This window comes from Cibotium barometz, chromosome 21 (genome assembly GCF_041138505.1).
Source record: "Cibotium barometz isolate CiBa-2024 chromosome 21, ASM4113850v1, whole genome shotgun sequence".
In the NCBI taxonomy this organism is placed as follows: Eukaryota; Viridiplantae; Streptophyta; class Polypodiopsida; order Cyatheales; family Cibotiaceae; genus Cibotium; species Cibotium barometz.
This window is the reverse complement of record NC_141066.1, coordinates 42518181-42532448: the sequence shown is the minus strand read 5'-3', so window position 1 is coordinate 42532448 and position 14268 is coordinate 42518181. Positions and strand designations below refer to the sequence as shown.

The 14268-nt window shown below is 44.2% G+C and overlaps 1 protein-coding gene across 2 annotated transcripts in view; it reads left to right on the top strand.

The window, feature by feature from the left end:
* The first annotated feature begins 5482 nt into the window (after positions 1-5482).
* LOC147627193 (succinate dehydrogenase subunit 7B, mitochondrial-like) overlaps positions 5483-14268 on the top strand; it is a 75053-nt gene continuing 66267 nt past the window's right edge. The window contains exon 1 of one of the 2 annotated variants that reach the window (XM_086815817.1): positions 5483-5694. In XM_086815817.1, coding sequence (XP_086671943.1) covers positions 5575-5694 — 120 coding nt within the window. In that variant the 5' untranslated portion in view covers positions 5483-5574. The remainder of the gene's footprint in view (positions 5695-14268) is intronic. The other variant, XM_086815816.1, reaches the window with a different exon arrangement.

Sequence of the window (14268 nt, the reverse complement as noted above, 5' to 3'; positions counted from 1 at the left end):
AATCACATACAGAGGCCCAAAAAAATAACAAACTTATGATCTCTCTATTTTTGTCACCCTGTCCTAACTACATTTCACACCAAATACAAAATAAAGAGCAAGAATAACTATTGGTGTATTTCATGTGTGTGTGTCTATGAAAGAGAGACAGAGAGAGACAGACAGACAATCAAACATATATATATATATATATATATATATATATAGAGAGAGAGAGAGAGAGAGAGAGAGAGAGAGAGAGAGAGAGAAGACCTATCCATCAATAATCTTAAATCTTATTACATTATCTTTACCAACTTTCTTAACGGATTGCACTTCAATATTTCCTATAAAATGAAGTGCTTTTCCTCGGAGCTCCTACATCTACTACCCACAATGTAAAAGCCATCTAATAATCCCAATGCCTCTTTGATTAAGAGGAGCTTGAGATTGTCAACCAGACTATAAGGGTCTAAGACTATATAAATATATCGAGGATTAATATCATCCCACTCATCAAAGCCAAGAACTTCCCATTTTGGGCTACGAGATGGTATCCAAAAAGCCCAATTGTGGCATCTCCTCAAAGAAGATCATATCCAACAATTTGTTATTGTCATAGGTCAAGTTCAAGATATTAAATGACATGTCTATGCATGAAACATAATAAAATTATATATTAATAACAATCATGATCTTTTTAATATTTAGAGATAGTAAGAAAGAATGAAAAATACTAAAAGCAATCTAGCACCAATGGTCACTAAAGAAAAACACAACCATATTTATTTTCGAAGGAGCTTATGCTTTGTGATACATTTAATAACCTCATCAAATACTTGTCGTACTTGATCCCTACCACCATGGCCATTTTAGTCTATTTCATAACGATCAATCAAGCCTAGGCTTTCTTGAATAATCATGAGCGTAATATTTTCATCTAATATTTTTGAATCTAATCGTATAGTAATTTGAAAAACATCCTTCCAATTACCAGCATAAACTAGCCATGGCCCAGACCAACTTGGACTATGAAAATAACGGCGCTCAAACTCTGCAACAACCCAATTCACCCTTTCCTCAAAAGAAAGAGTGCTCCTCAAGTGCTCAAAAAAATTGCAAGTCACCTCTTCCATTTGTCAATCATACATACAATTATATAAGTAAGTAGATACATGAATACTATATGCGTCGATGGGTGTCAAAAATAATAATGCGATTACATTGTGTGTGTACATGGATGTTTGAAACTGTACATTTGGGTGCTTACCCTTTGTGTGTGTACATTTGGGTGCTTACCCTTTGTGTGTGTACATGTGTGTTTAATTAAAGACACATTAGTACACACCCTTTTTCTTGCTGTGTGAGTGTGTGTGTGAGTACATAAGAAGTTTCGCTTATTAATGCATTCTCCCTAAGTGTAAGTGCAACTTGGATTCTTATAAACCTACTATACAAAACATATGGCACAATGTATTCTACAAAGTTAACGCACAAAAATCCTCTCAACGAACAAAAAAAACTTAAGACACTCAAAAATAACCCTACCTTTCTCTTACACACACACACACCCACTTTTCCTATTCTCAAAACTAAAATATTTATCTCGCCCTTAACACACACACTCTCTCTCTCACTCTCTCTCACCCACACATACAAACACACACATATGCTGTTTCAAATTAATAACATTCAGTTTTTTTTAAAGTACACATAAAAAAAACAACTCTCAACTAACACACAAAAACACACACACACACACACACACTTACTTTTCAAATTAATAAACATCTTAAAAAACTATCAACATTTTTAAAAATCCAACACGCACATACACACACACGCCCCCACATGCTATCCAAATAAAAAATTTGGCACCAAAAACTTTCAATATCTATTCAAAAGTCTCTCAACCAAAATACGAACTTAACACACACATGGCTCTCTCTCTCTCTCTCTCTCTCTCTCTCTCTCTCTCTCTCTCGCACACACACACACCCTTCACGCGCGCGCGCACACACAAACACACACACACACATACACACACACACACAAACACATACACACACATTTTAAAAAACTTTTAACATTTTTAAGAATCCAACACGCACACCCACACACACGCGCTATCCAAATTTAAAAAAAAAACATGAAAACTTTCAACATTTAAAAAAAAATCTCAAGTGCATCTACAGTCCTTTAGTCCTTAGGGTCAATACAAAAATATTAATTGTTGCTTACATGGAAAATATAAAGCATAGTATAACCTGTAAAAATGTCTCTAACCTTTAATTCTCTCTCTCTCTCTCTCTCTCTCTCTCTCTCTCTCTCTCTCTCTCTCTCTCTCTCAAACACACACACACATAGTACAACCTTTTAAAATGTCTCTAAGAATGTAGCTTGCAATAGCCACATTCTGATGTGTACATTACACACTCATAAAGTGAATGTGTGTGGGTGGGTGGGTGAGTGTGTGTGTATCAATAAAACATTTAAAAAAAAACTCAACATTTTTAAGAATCCAACACACACACCCACACACACGCGCTACCTAAATTGAAAAAAAAACATGAAAACTTTCAACATTTAAAAAATAAATCAAGTGCATCTACACTCCTTTAGTCCTTAGGGTCAATATAAAACTATTAATTGTTACTTGCGTGGAAAATATAAAGCATAGTACAACCTGTTAAAATGTCTCTAACCTTTAATTTTCTCTCTCTCTCAAACACACACACACATAGTACAACCTTTTAAAATGTCTCTAAGCATGTAGCTTGCAATAGCCACATTCTGATGTGTACATTAGATCCCGTTGTAGATGATCTCTCAACCAACACACATACACACACACACACACACACACACGCACAAAGTGAATGTGTGTGTGTGTGGGGGCGGGTGTGTGTTTATCTAAAAAAAACTCAACATTTAAAAAAACTTTCAACATATTAAAAAAACCCCACACACACAACCACACACACATGCTGTTTCGAATCTCTCAACCAACACACACATACACAGACACACACACACTTAAACAAAAGAAAAATAATATTAAACGGTTGCACTCTCTCTCTCTCTCTCTCACACACACACACACACACACACACACACACACACGTGCGCGTGCGCTATTTCAAAGTATGTGTGTATTAATAAAACATTAAAAAAAAACTCAACATTTCAAAAAAAATCTCACACCCACCCCCCCCACACACTCTCTCTCTCTCTCTCTCTCTCTCTCTCTCTCTCACACACACACACACACACACACACACACATACACACATACACACAATTTCAAAGTGTGTGTATTAATAAAACATTAAAAAAAAAACTAAACATTTCAAAAAAATCTCACCCCCCCACGCACACCTCTCTCTCTCTCTCTCTCTCTCTCACACACACACACACACACACACACACGCACATGCACGTGCGCACACTATTTCAAAAACTCTCAAACAACACACACTAATTATTCACTAACTATTCACAACTAAATCATTAACACACGAACCCACACACACACACACACACACACTAACTATTCACAACTAAATCATTCCCCCACACACACACACACACTCGCTATTAAAATTAATAAAACTTTTAAAAACCCACACCCACACCCACAAAATACACACCACCACACACACACTCTCTCTCTCTCTCTCTCACACACACACACACACCCACAAAATACACACAACCACACCCACTCACTCACTCACTCACTCTCTCTCTCTCTCTCTCTCTCTCTCTAACACACACACACACACACACACACACTATTCACTAACTATTCACAACTAAATCATTCACACACACACACACACACACTTGCTATTAAAATTAATAAACAAAAAAAACTTTCAATATATTTAAAAACCCACACACACACCCACAAAATACACACAACCACAAAATACACACAACCACTCTCTCTCTCTCTCTCTCTCTCTCTCTCTCTCTCTCTCTCACACACACACACACACACACACACACACACACACACACATGCTATTTCAAAAACCCTCAAACAACACACACATACACACACCCACACTATTCATAACTAAATCATTCACACACAACCCCCCCCCCCCACACACTTGCTATTAAAATTAATAAAACTTTTTAAAAAACTTTCAACATATTTAAAAACCCACACACACACCCATAAAATACACACAACCACACACACACACGCACACGCACGCACGCATGCACGCACGCACGTAATTTCAAAAACTCTCAAGCAACACACACACACACACACACACACGCACGCACTAACTCTTCACTTAAAAAAAAAAACTTTCAACTTCAATATAACCCACTATGCGGCTGCATGCAAGGAGGGGAGGTAAGCGCAGACCAACGCGGCTACAACCCTATTGCAAGACCTTGCATGACCCATTAAGGAGGGGAGGGAGGTGATGGCAAATCAACATGTTAATATAACCCACGACGCGGCTGCATGCAAGGAGGGGAAACGGGCGTAGACTGATGTGGCCCCTTCCAAGACCTTGCATGACCCGTCGAGGAGGGGAGGGAGGTGATGGGGATGGGAGGTCAATCAACATGTTTATATAACCCACGACGTAGCTGCATGCAAGGAGGGGAGGCGCGCGCAGACCAACGCGGCTAAAGGCCACTTATAAGACCTTGCATGACCCATCGAGGAGGGGAGGGAGGTGACGGGGACGACAGGCGACGACCATGACTAGTCAGCTGTGCTGCAGGACACCGTTGAGGGGAGGTGGACGCAGACCAGTCAGCTACATGCATGCAATACAGTGCAAGGAGGGGAGCCGGGCAGACCAAGGCTGCATGCAATATAGTGCATGCAGACCAGTCAGCTACATGCATGCATGCAATACAGTGCAAGGAGGGGAGCCGGGCAGACCAAGGCTGCATGCAATATAGTGCAAAGAGGGGAGGTGAGCTTACCTCGACCAAAAGGAGGAGAGGTGCGCTTGCAATACAGTGCGAGGAGGGGACGCGCTATAGTAGACCGAGGAGAGGTGACGTCCAAACACACTTGCACAACAAACATATTATTAGAGAAGAGAAAATAAACTGTGAGAGAGAAAGAGAGCGAGGGGAGAAGCTTACCAGCCGCACACAGAAACATGGAACACACACCTCCATTATCGATTTGAAATGCCCCACATTGAAGGAGGCGGCGGCTCCATGCAGCACCTGCCCTACAACCTGCGGCTAACAGAGAGCGTAAGAGGGGTGGAGTCTGACAGAGAGCATGAGAGGGATTGAAGGAGGTGACAGCTCTGCAACCTGCGGGGCGGCGATGATAAAGGGATTGCATGGCATAAAGTCTCAAAACTTTATGCCACGTGGAGGGTCGGTGTTAGCCGTGTAAATTCTTCCTTGCTATTAATTAATCGAGATATATTACCAAAATTGAGACTTGAAATACCACCTTATAAAGCAAAATTAAAATCTAAAAATACGTTTTGAGCCTTTTACACGTGGACTTTCAGGGGGCATGGAGACGTTGCCATTTGAGGGCGAAAATCAGTACCGAGAAGAGCAGAGAGAGAGAGAGAGAGAGAGAGAGAGAGAGAGATGGCGCAACGTTTGCGGATGCTATGTGGTCGTGTAGGAGTTTTCGCTCCAACCCCGCCTTCCTCACGCGCCCTCCAACGTCGGGGTATCTCCATCGCCCCTGGAGAACGGGAAAAAGCTGTACGTAGACCCCTTCTTTTGTTCCATGTTCAAGATCTCGGATGTCTTCGAGTGCCTTTTTGCGAAGATCTTTTCACGGCACGGTCAATGCTGTCTTGGACCGTTTTTCTCTTAACTATTTGATGTCTTCAGCATGTTTCTTGTGTCGACTGATTAGAGCATCTTAGTTTATTCTGTTTTTCTCTGTTGAAAGTCCTGCTGCAAAGCGTTCTTCTGCTTTCAGTAAGTGAAGGCTGATTTTAGCGATCAGCGTACTTTTGAGCTCAAACCATATTTTTGTTAGTTTCTGCCGTGTATGCTCTTTACAAGTTCGCAGATTGTCACTGATGTGGAGACCTCTCTCTCTCTCTCTCTCTCACACACACACACATGTTGAGAGAGAGAGAGAGAGAGAGAGAGAGAGAGAGAGAGAGAGAGAGAGAGGATTATTAACTTCTACGAAAAGACCTCATGGGTCCATGAGACTGTGGTACCATGGATATACGAAAAAGTAAAAAGAAAACATCTAACACTAGTGTATGCACATGATAGATGGTCCTTTTGTGAGATATGCGGTAATGAGATAATGACGATACCAGCCTTGGCTAGAAATAATCTGATGGTGGAGGGAATGTTAGGGCTCTGTGATGGGAGCATATAATATGGCAGAGAATCTCCTAGATTTGCCTCTGTTGTATAGAGGGTTATGATAGATTAGGCCCACTCGTTGAGAACTCCTCTAGGGTGCGGAGCCAATGTGCTGGCATGGGTGGTGTGCTCTGATATTGGAGCATTATGGGCTCGGATGTGGATGCCTATACGGTGAAAAAATTTGTGATGCTCTCGGAGAGGCGTCCTATCGAGGCTGGGCTTGTCCCCCAACATGTTGCCTCAGTTTGTTGTCTGATCTCGATAAGTACATGCCCAAGCATCTCTAACTCTTATCACCTATGCAAGTGGGCCAAATCACACCCAGAAAAGGCAACGGAATCTCCCTTGTATCTCATAAAAGGCCGCGTAGCTAAACGTACAATGTGCTTCATCCTCCATTGCTCTTGTGGTACATATTGTGCATGTCCTCTCCTCTCGTGAGAGATCCTCAGCTCGGCCAGTCTACCCCCACCTTGAGGCACCAGGAGGATACCCTGAGCTCACCAATTGCGATGCTTATAGCATGTGACACGTGGATCTGAATGTATCTTGGGATGTCAAAGAATTCTTCTTAAGAGTCTCAAGAAGTGATATTTGTGGAAGTTACATTTCTTACCGATCTTTGATGGGGACATGCACGTCCGATGCATGTGTAGTTCGAGTAGAACTAACCAGATGATCCGGTTGATCTCCTAGGTCGAGGTAGGGGGAATCTAGGGTGTGCTAAAATGTGGTGAGATTGTTCAATCTCTATGCCATGTGCATGAAACCATTGAACTACCTCCGAATGCCATGCACGTGTAGGTAATGGTGGTGGTTGGTCTTGTCAATGAGGAGGAGGGCTAATTCAGCCGGTTTGATCGGTTTCCTCTCCCTCTCTTGATGTAACTACATAGAAGGCTTTAGTGCTAGGCATGGGAGGTGGTCTTTGTCAAGAGTGTATACATGCTGAATGTAAGTGATGGTTTGAAAGAGAGCATCGGTAACCAATGAGGCCATCTCAAACTCTGTATGTATAATATCATGTGGTATTGATGGCTTATTGCCAATCATGTGTGACAACGTCATCACTTGTAGCTATAGACACATCTATGTCATGGGCAGTCTAGAAGGTTTTTTCCCATGCAATGGAACACACTCTATCTCACTTTTGGGAGAGTGTGAAGAAGTGACTTTTGTACTTTAGGGCACTCTCACTCATCATTTTTGTACTAGCATTGTGGTACACTCAATGATGATCGATTATTGTGCCTCTATTCCTCATGACTGCATCATTGTGTGTGTGTGTGCATTGCTGCAAACCCTAACACTAATCCCAAATTTTGGTATCAAAGTAGGGCGACGTTCGTCCTTTTGTACAAAGCAGGTTTTTCGGCGCCCATTTTGTATAGCAGCCCAGCTGTGCTGTCTTCATTATTGTCGGGTTGCTCTTTTGCAACTGTTGCAGCACGCTTTATTGCTCCGGCCACTGCCAGCCACTTCGCCTAGCCCATTGGCTTAGCGGACGTAGCTTGACCAGAGCGGCTAGCATCCACTCGCGCCACCCGCTTGCTACAACAGCAATTGCCGCTAGCGTCGCTTGGCACGGCCAACTACTTTGCACAACAACGCTTCCCGTTGCTCATGTAGCTCTTGTAGTCTCCAAGTTGCCGTCCACATTCTGCATCTAACAACAAATTGGGGCTTTTCAAAATTTTAGAGAAACTGCACAAATTGGACTTTACGGCAACAAAAATCAATTTGGGGCTTTTGTGAATTTTGGAAAAAATTGAACAATTGAATTGCCATTGATGCGTACAATTTGGGCTTTTCGAAAAATCAGCCACCAAAAACTCAATTTTTGACATTTGACCAGGAATCTCTATCCCTATATGCGTATTTTCATTACATTTGCAGGTTTACAACCACCAATGGGCCGCCTCGTAGCCATACAGGTTGCATTCAGTGGACATTGCCTTTGTAGTGTATTGGTGAAGTGCAGTTTGGAGTGGGTCAGAGTCTTTTGCAGGTTAAAATGGACGTATTCGGCATGCTTACAACTAAGGACGAATTGGATGGGACTAATTACCCATTGTGGGCATACATGAAGAGGCACTTGCTGGATAACATGCACGTTCCTAAAAGGTGAATTTGGACATGTTCCTGGATTCATTTAGGTATATATATATATGGTTTCAAGTGAGGAGGCCCGACTTCTTGCTAGTTTTGCAACAACCAATTGCTTTGCCCACCCTCCCTACAAGTGTAGAGAGCAGCTGTTGGGTGGTTGTGGTGGGTGCGTTTTTCAAAAAGGAGGTACATCATGGCACTCATCCAACCTCGGGCGGTTCAAATACCCACTCTTCCGACTTTTCCTTCGGATGCCAAGTTGGATGGCACAAACTACGATATCTGGAAAGTCATGGTGGAAGCAATCTTGGAGATTTCCGATCTTTTGGAGTTCATCACTTGACCGGTCCTCTGGCCTAACCTCGACACCGTAGAGGATGAGGATACGAGGGATGCCCTTACGTACGAAGCTGCTGTATGGGATCGGCTTAATGCCCGTGCTTGGTCATCCATCCTTTCGAACTCTCAACTCTCAGTCATCGCTCACATCAAATGGGATACCTATGCACATGTTGCCTGGAAAAAGAGACTCCCTGACATCTACGATTGGAAGACACCCATGAAGAGAGTTTCCCTAGAGCTTCAAATGTTGAAGCTTTCACCTATTGATTCTACTTCCATGCGGGATCACATCAACAAACTGGAGTCATTCCCGCAGATATAGAGAGAGAGTAGAGAGAGAGAGAGAGATGTTGAAAATTCAGTATATTGCTATAGTACAAAAAGGTACTCTTACACATAGCCCTAGGCTGCCTTGAAGAAAAGGTGATAACACCCAAAATTCTGTCCCCTATGGGACATCCTAGTGACCCAAACCCCTAGAGGGTTGAATGAATCCAACAATGAGCCTCCTAGCCTATTTATAGGCTTACTTATTCCTTGGAGAACTGGCCGACAAGCAGTCCTGGCATTAAATCCATAAAACGCAGATCCCCTCTTGGTTGGTCAGCCGCCTTGTCTTCTTGATGCGCTTCAGTCCCTTGCTCTCTGGAATCAGCCGACAGCTCCTAGAACCAGCCGACAGCTCCTCTTTCATGACCTCCATGCCTTGCTCCAAGTCCACACCAGTTTCTGTACCTGAGGCTCCTAAATTCTGGTCCTATTGATCTTTTACTGGCTGCCCCCTTCTGGATTAGCCCTGAGAAGGTACATGGCATTGATCATGCACATGACAGTGAGGGACTGTAGCAAACAATGCTAAGCAAGCAGTGAAGAATGAGGGAGGCAAGCCATATATATGCCCATATGAAGGTAGCCGACTAGGGAAAAAGGTCCTCCACGACCAGGGAAAAAAGCCCAAGACTCCATAAAATGTGGAATAATATGGGAAAACATGTGAGGGGTGACCAGCCCCTCTAGCTAACATGGTCAGCCCTAGAGGCTAAAATAGGATACCAAACAGGAAGCCAGCAACAAGGAGATGATGTCTAACACCCCCTCTCAGCACCGGATGCTGAGTGAACTCCAAGAAGCCAAAGGCGCCGTCCTCGATCATAGATGAAAGATTGCAGAAACAGGTACCAGGAAAGCTCCACAGGCAATCTCCTCAGCAACTTAGCTACAAAAGCAACAGAACAAGCTGCTAGGTACACCACTCCTCTGGAGGAAAACAACCAATTAGGCTGCGATATGCTGCTCCAAATAATTGGTTGTTTTCCTCCAGAGGAGTGGTGTGTACTTGGCAGCTTGTTCTGTTGCTTTTGTAGCTAAGTTGCTGAGGAGATTGCCTGTGGAGCTTTCCTGGTACTTGTTTCTGCAATCTTTCATCTATGATCGAGGACGGTGCCTTTGGCTTCTTGGAGTTCACTCAGCATCCGGTGCTGAGAGGGGGTGTTAGACATCATCTCCTTGTTGTTGGCTTCCTGTTTGGTATCCTATTTTAGCCTCTAGGGCTGACCATGTTAGCTAGAGGGGCTGGTCACCCCTCACATGTTTTCCCATATTATTCCACATTTTATGGAGTCTTGGGCTTTTTTCCCTAGTCGTGGAGGACCTTTTTCCCTAGTTGGCTGCCTTCATATGGGCATATATATGGCTTGCCTCCCTCATTCTTCACTGCTTGCTTAGCATTGTTTGCTACAGTCCCTCACTGTCATGTGCATGATCAATGCCATGTACCTTCTCAGGGCTAATCCAGAAGGGGGCAGCCAGTAAAAGATCAATAGGACCAGAATTTAGGAGCCTCAGGTACAGAAACTGGTGTGGACTTGGAGCAAGGCATGGAGGTCATGAAAGAGGAGCTGTCGGCTGGTTCTAGGAGCTGTCGGCTGATTCCAGAGAGCAAGGGACTGAAGCGCATCAAGAAGACAAGGCGGCTGACCAACCAAGAGGGGATCTGCGTTTTATGGATTTAATGCCAGGACTGCTGGTCGACCAGTTCTCCAAGGAATAAATAAGCCTATAAATAGGCTAGGAGGCTCATTGTTGGATTCATTCAACCCTCTAGGGGTTTGGGTCACCAGGATGTCCCATAGGGGACAGAATTTTGGGTGTTATCACCTTTTCTTCAAGGCAGCCTAGGGCTATGTGTAAGAGTACCTTTTTGTACTATAGCAATATATTGAATTTCCAACATATCTCTCTCTCTATATCTGCGTTTTGCATCAAATGGTTTCCAAGAGTGTTTAGGGCTGAAAGAAGACTCCTATAGCTTCCGCACATTACACTCCAAATAATGGTTCCAGACCTCACAGGCAAAACACCTTCCTTGTTCTGCAAACACTGCAAAGAACATAGGCTCAGACAAAATAAACTCTGCTCAAGATCTCTGAAAAGATCACTACTCTCCTCCAAAATTTGTAAACTCCTGTCACCCTCCGCAGAAACAAAACAGCTCTCGAAATTGATCCTCAAGTGAAGTAGCTGGAGATAGGCCCTCTTTGAGTGTAGAAAACTCATGTGGGAAGCAAAACGCAGCCAAAACATTGCTGTCCAGCAAAGAACAGCACTCCACCGCCAACAGAAGGCGAGGAACACGAAGAAACCTGGAAACTGTGTAGGCCAAGAACAAAACACAGGTATAGATGCTCCAAAATCAGCAAAATATTGACTGAAATAAAAAATTCAGTATCCTTCTCAAGTACCAAATTGCCTCAAGTACTCTCCTCCAAAATCTATAAACTCCTGTCATAGAAGAAAGTCTCCATAGAATCAAAACAGCTCCCGAAACTGATCCTCAAGTGAAGTAGCTGGAGATAGGCCCCCTCTGAGTGTAGAAAACTCCTGTGGGAAGCAAAACGCAACGAAAAACACTGCTGTCTAGCAAAGAATAGCACTTCACCGCCAACAAAAGGCAAGGAACATGAAGAAACCGGGAAATTGTGTAGGCCAGGAACAAAACACAGGTATAGATGCTCCAAAATCAGCAAAACGCTGACTGAAATCAGAAATTCAGTATCCTCCTCAAGTACCAAACTGCCTCCAAAGCCACAATCCAAACAAGAAACCCCCCCTCCAAGTGATTGGAGTCCACTAGAGAAGAAAACGCAGCCTGAAAATTCAGGCCAACCAGTGTCCACACCTCCTATGAGGAAAAACGCTGAAGAGAACCTAGGTACCTTCGGGTCCAACAGATGAAGCCCAGGTGAAGTTAGAGCTACCAGCAAGATCAGTTCAGAAAAACGCAGCAACCATGGCGGCAAATCTGAAAACGCAGAGGTATTCGGGGCAGTAGAAAGGGCAAACTCTGGAAACGCAGAAGAAATGGGTACACCCAAGCCTCAGATCAGCAAATCAGCATCAGAAAACTTGTAGGAGAAAAAACGCAATATGTAGGCTGCTGCTGTCCTGCACAGAATAGGCGGCCAGCACTTAGGGGGGGTAGATGCTGCTGAGTACTGAAAACTTGCTGTTGCAAAACTACTGTAGACAACTACCTGTAGAAAAACACAGCAGTCTAGGTGCTGCTGCCCTGAAAACAGTGCAGTGGACAGGTGAAGAAGGGATCTTAGGGGTCAAACCTGTAAAGGATGACCTCGGGCTGCAATGGAGAAGCGCCTGGAAGAGGCAGGCGACTAGGAGCAAACCTGAAAAGAAAAAACGCAGATCTGTCCATCTGCAGAAAAATTCAGATCTGACCACCTGAGGAGGGAGAGGAGGGAGCATCCAACACTGATCATCACCAGCGCGATAGAATGTGCAGCGGAAGAAGGGAAAGTGGAAACACAGGAGAGAGAGAGAGAGAGAGAGAGAGAGAGAGAGAGAGAGAGAGAGATGGAGAGGAAACACAGGCGAGAACTTGCTCTCAATATCATCATCCAAAGGAATACATGTCTCGAGCAAGAGGGGAGAAAACCTCGTATGTGAGGGACTACAACAAACAATGCTAAGCAAGCAGTGAAGAATGAGGGAGGCAAGCCAGCTATATATATGCCCATATGAAGGCATCCGACTAGGGAAAAAAGCCCAAGACTCCATAAAATAGGGAATAATATGGGAAAACATATGTGAGGGGTGACCAGCCCCTCTAGCTAACATGGTCAGTCCTAGAGGCTAAAATAGGACACCAAACAGGAAGCCAGCAACAAGGAGATGATGTCTAACAAGAGGGTCCCGAATGATCACGAGGTTCTCCATAAATTCAACCTTAGTGCCCAATTTGCAAATCCTAAATCTGGCACATATAGCACTCTCGAGGTGTACTTTTCTCCATTGCCATCCGGAATGAGAGGCTGTCAGAATACGCAGTGGAGATGATGACCAGATCTGGGAACACGAGCAAAACGCATGCAAAAAAAAACAGCACAAGAGAGAGAGATATAGGCGTGTAACTCTGCTCTATATACACAAGAAGATCCCGGAGTATGATACAAAAGTGGTATGGGGGCTGGGGGCCTATATATATGCCCCATATACTAGTCGGCCTGTGCTACAGGCAGCCGACTGGTCCTGAATCTCCACGACCAGCATATGCAGCCAGTCGGCCAACATTGAGTGTCCACGACTTGTCTAGTACAGTCGGCCAGCTCCAGTACACACATGCTAATGCAGTTGGCCAGCAAATGGATCCTCCTGGCAACTCAGGGTTGCCTCCCAAGCCACAGAAAAAATGGAAAAAATACGGAGAGTGGGGAAAAATGAGAAAACACCTCATACGGGCGGGCACACCCACAACAAAGGCCCTGGTGTATAAAACTAGACAAGAGATGACTTCTAACACCCCCTCTCAGTTCCTGGCTGTGAAACCAACCACATGGAGCTGGGGTGCCGCTTGAGCAAATCCTGAGATAGCGACTTCGTGAAGAGGTCCACCGTACTGTCCTCCGTCGAACAGAACTCTAGCAAGATGTCATCAGCAACGATCTGTTCCCGAACAAAGTGCCTCTGGATGACCATGGGTTCCTCCAGTGGAAGCCCAAACCTGCAATGCAACCTCTGCATCCTCACCACCTCACAAGCAGCATCACAAGCAGCCCGGTACTTTGCCTCTGTCATCGACAAGACAAAAAATGACTGCTTCTTACTGCTCCGTAAAACTGCTCCTGGGCCTGAAGTAGATATCCTCCCCAAACTGAGTCACTCCAACCGTGGAGTCGGACTCCATCCAACAATCCCCCTCCTGTGTACAAGAGTCCATGATCCTTCGCATGCCGCAGAAACCACAGGAAACGCAATCCTGCCTCCCAAAGAGTCATCCGCAACCATGAGCTCAACTGCCTCATCAGGAAGCTCACGTCCAATCTGGTGTCCATCAACTAGATCAATGAACCATTCTGCTTCTGAGTCAAAGAGGCATCACACTGCTCACAAGGATCAACACATGTTACGATGCAAAAACAAGTCCTGGAAACCTGCTGAAGACCACGCAAGGCCTTCTGAAACCTGTCAACCACCCCC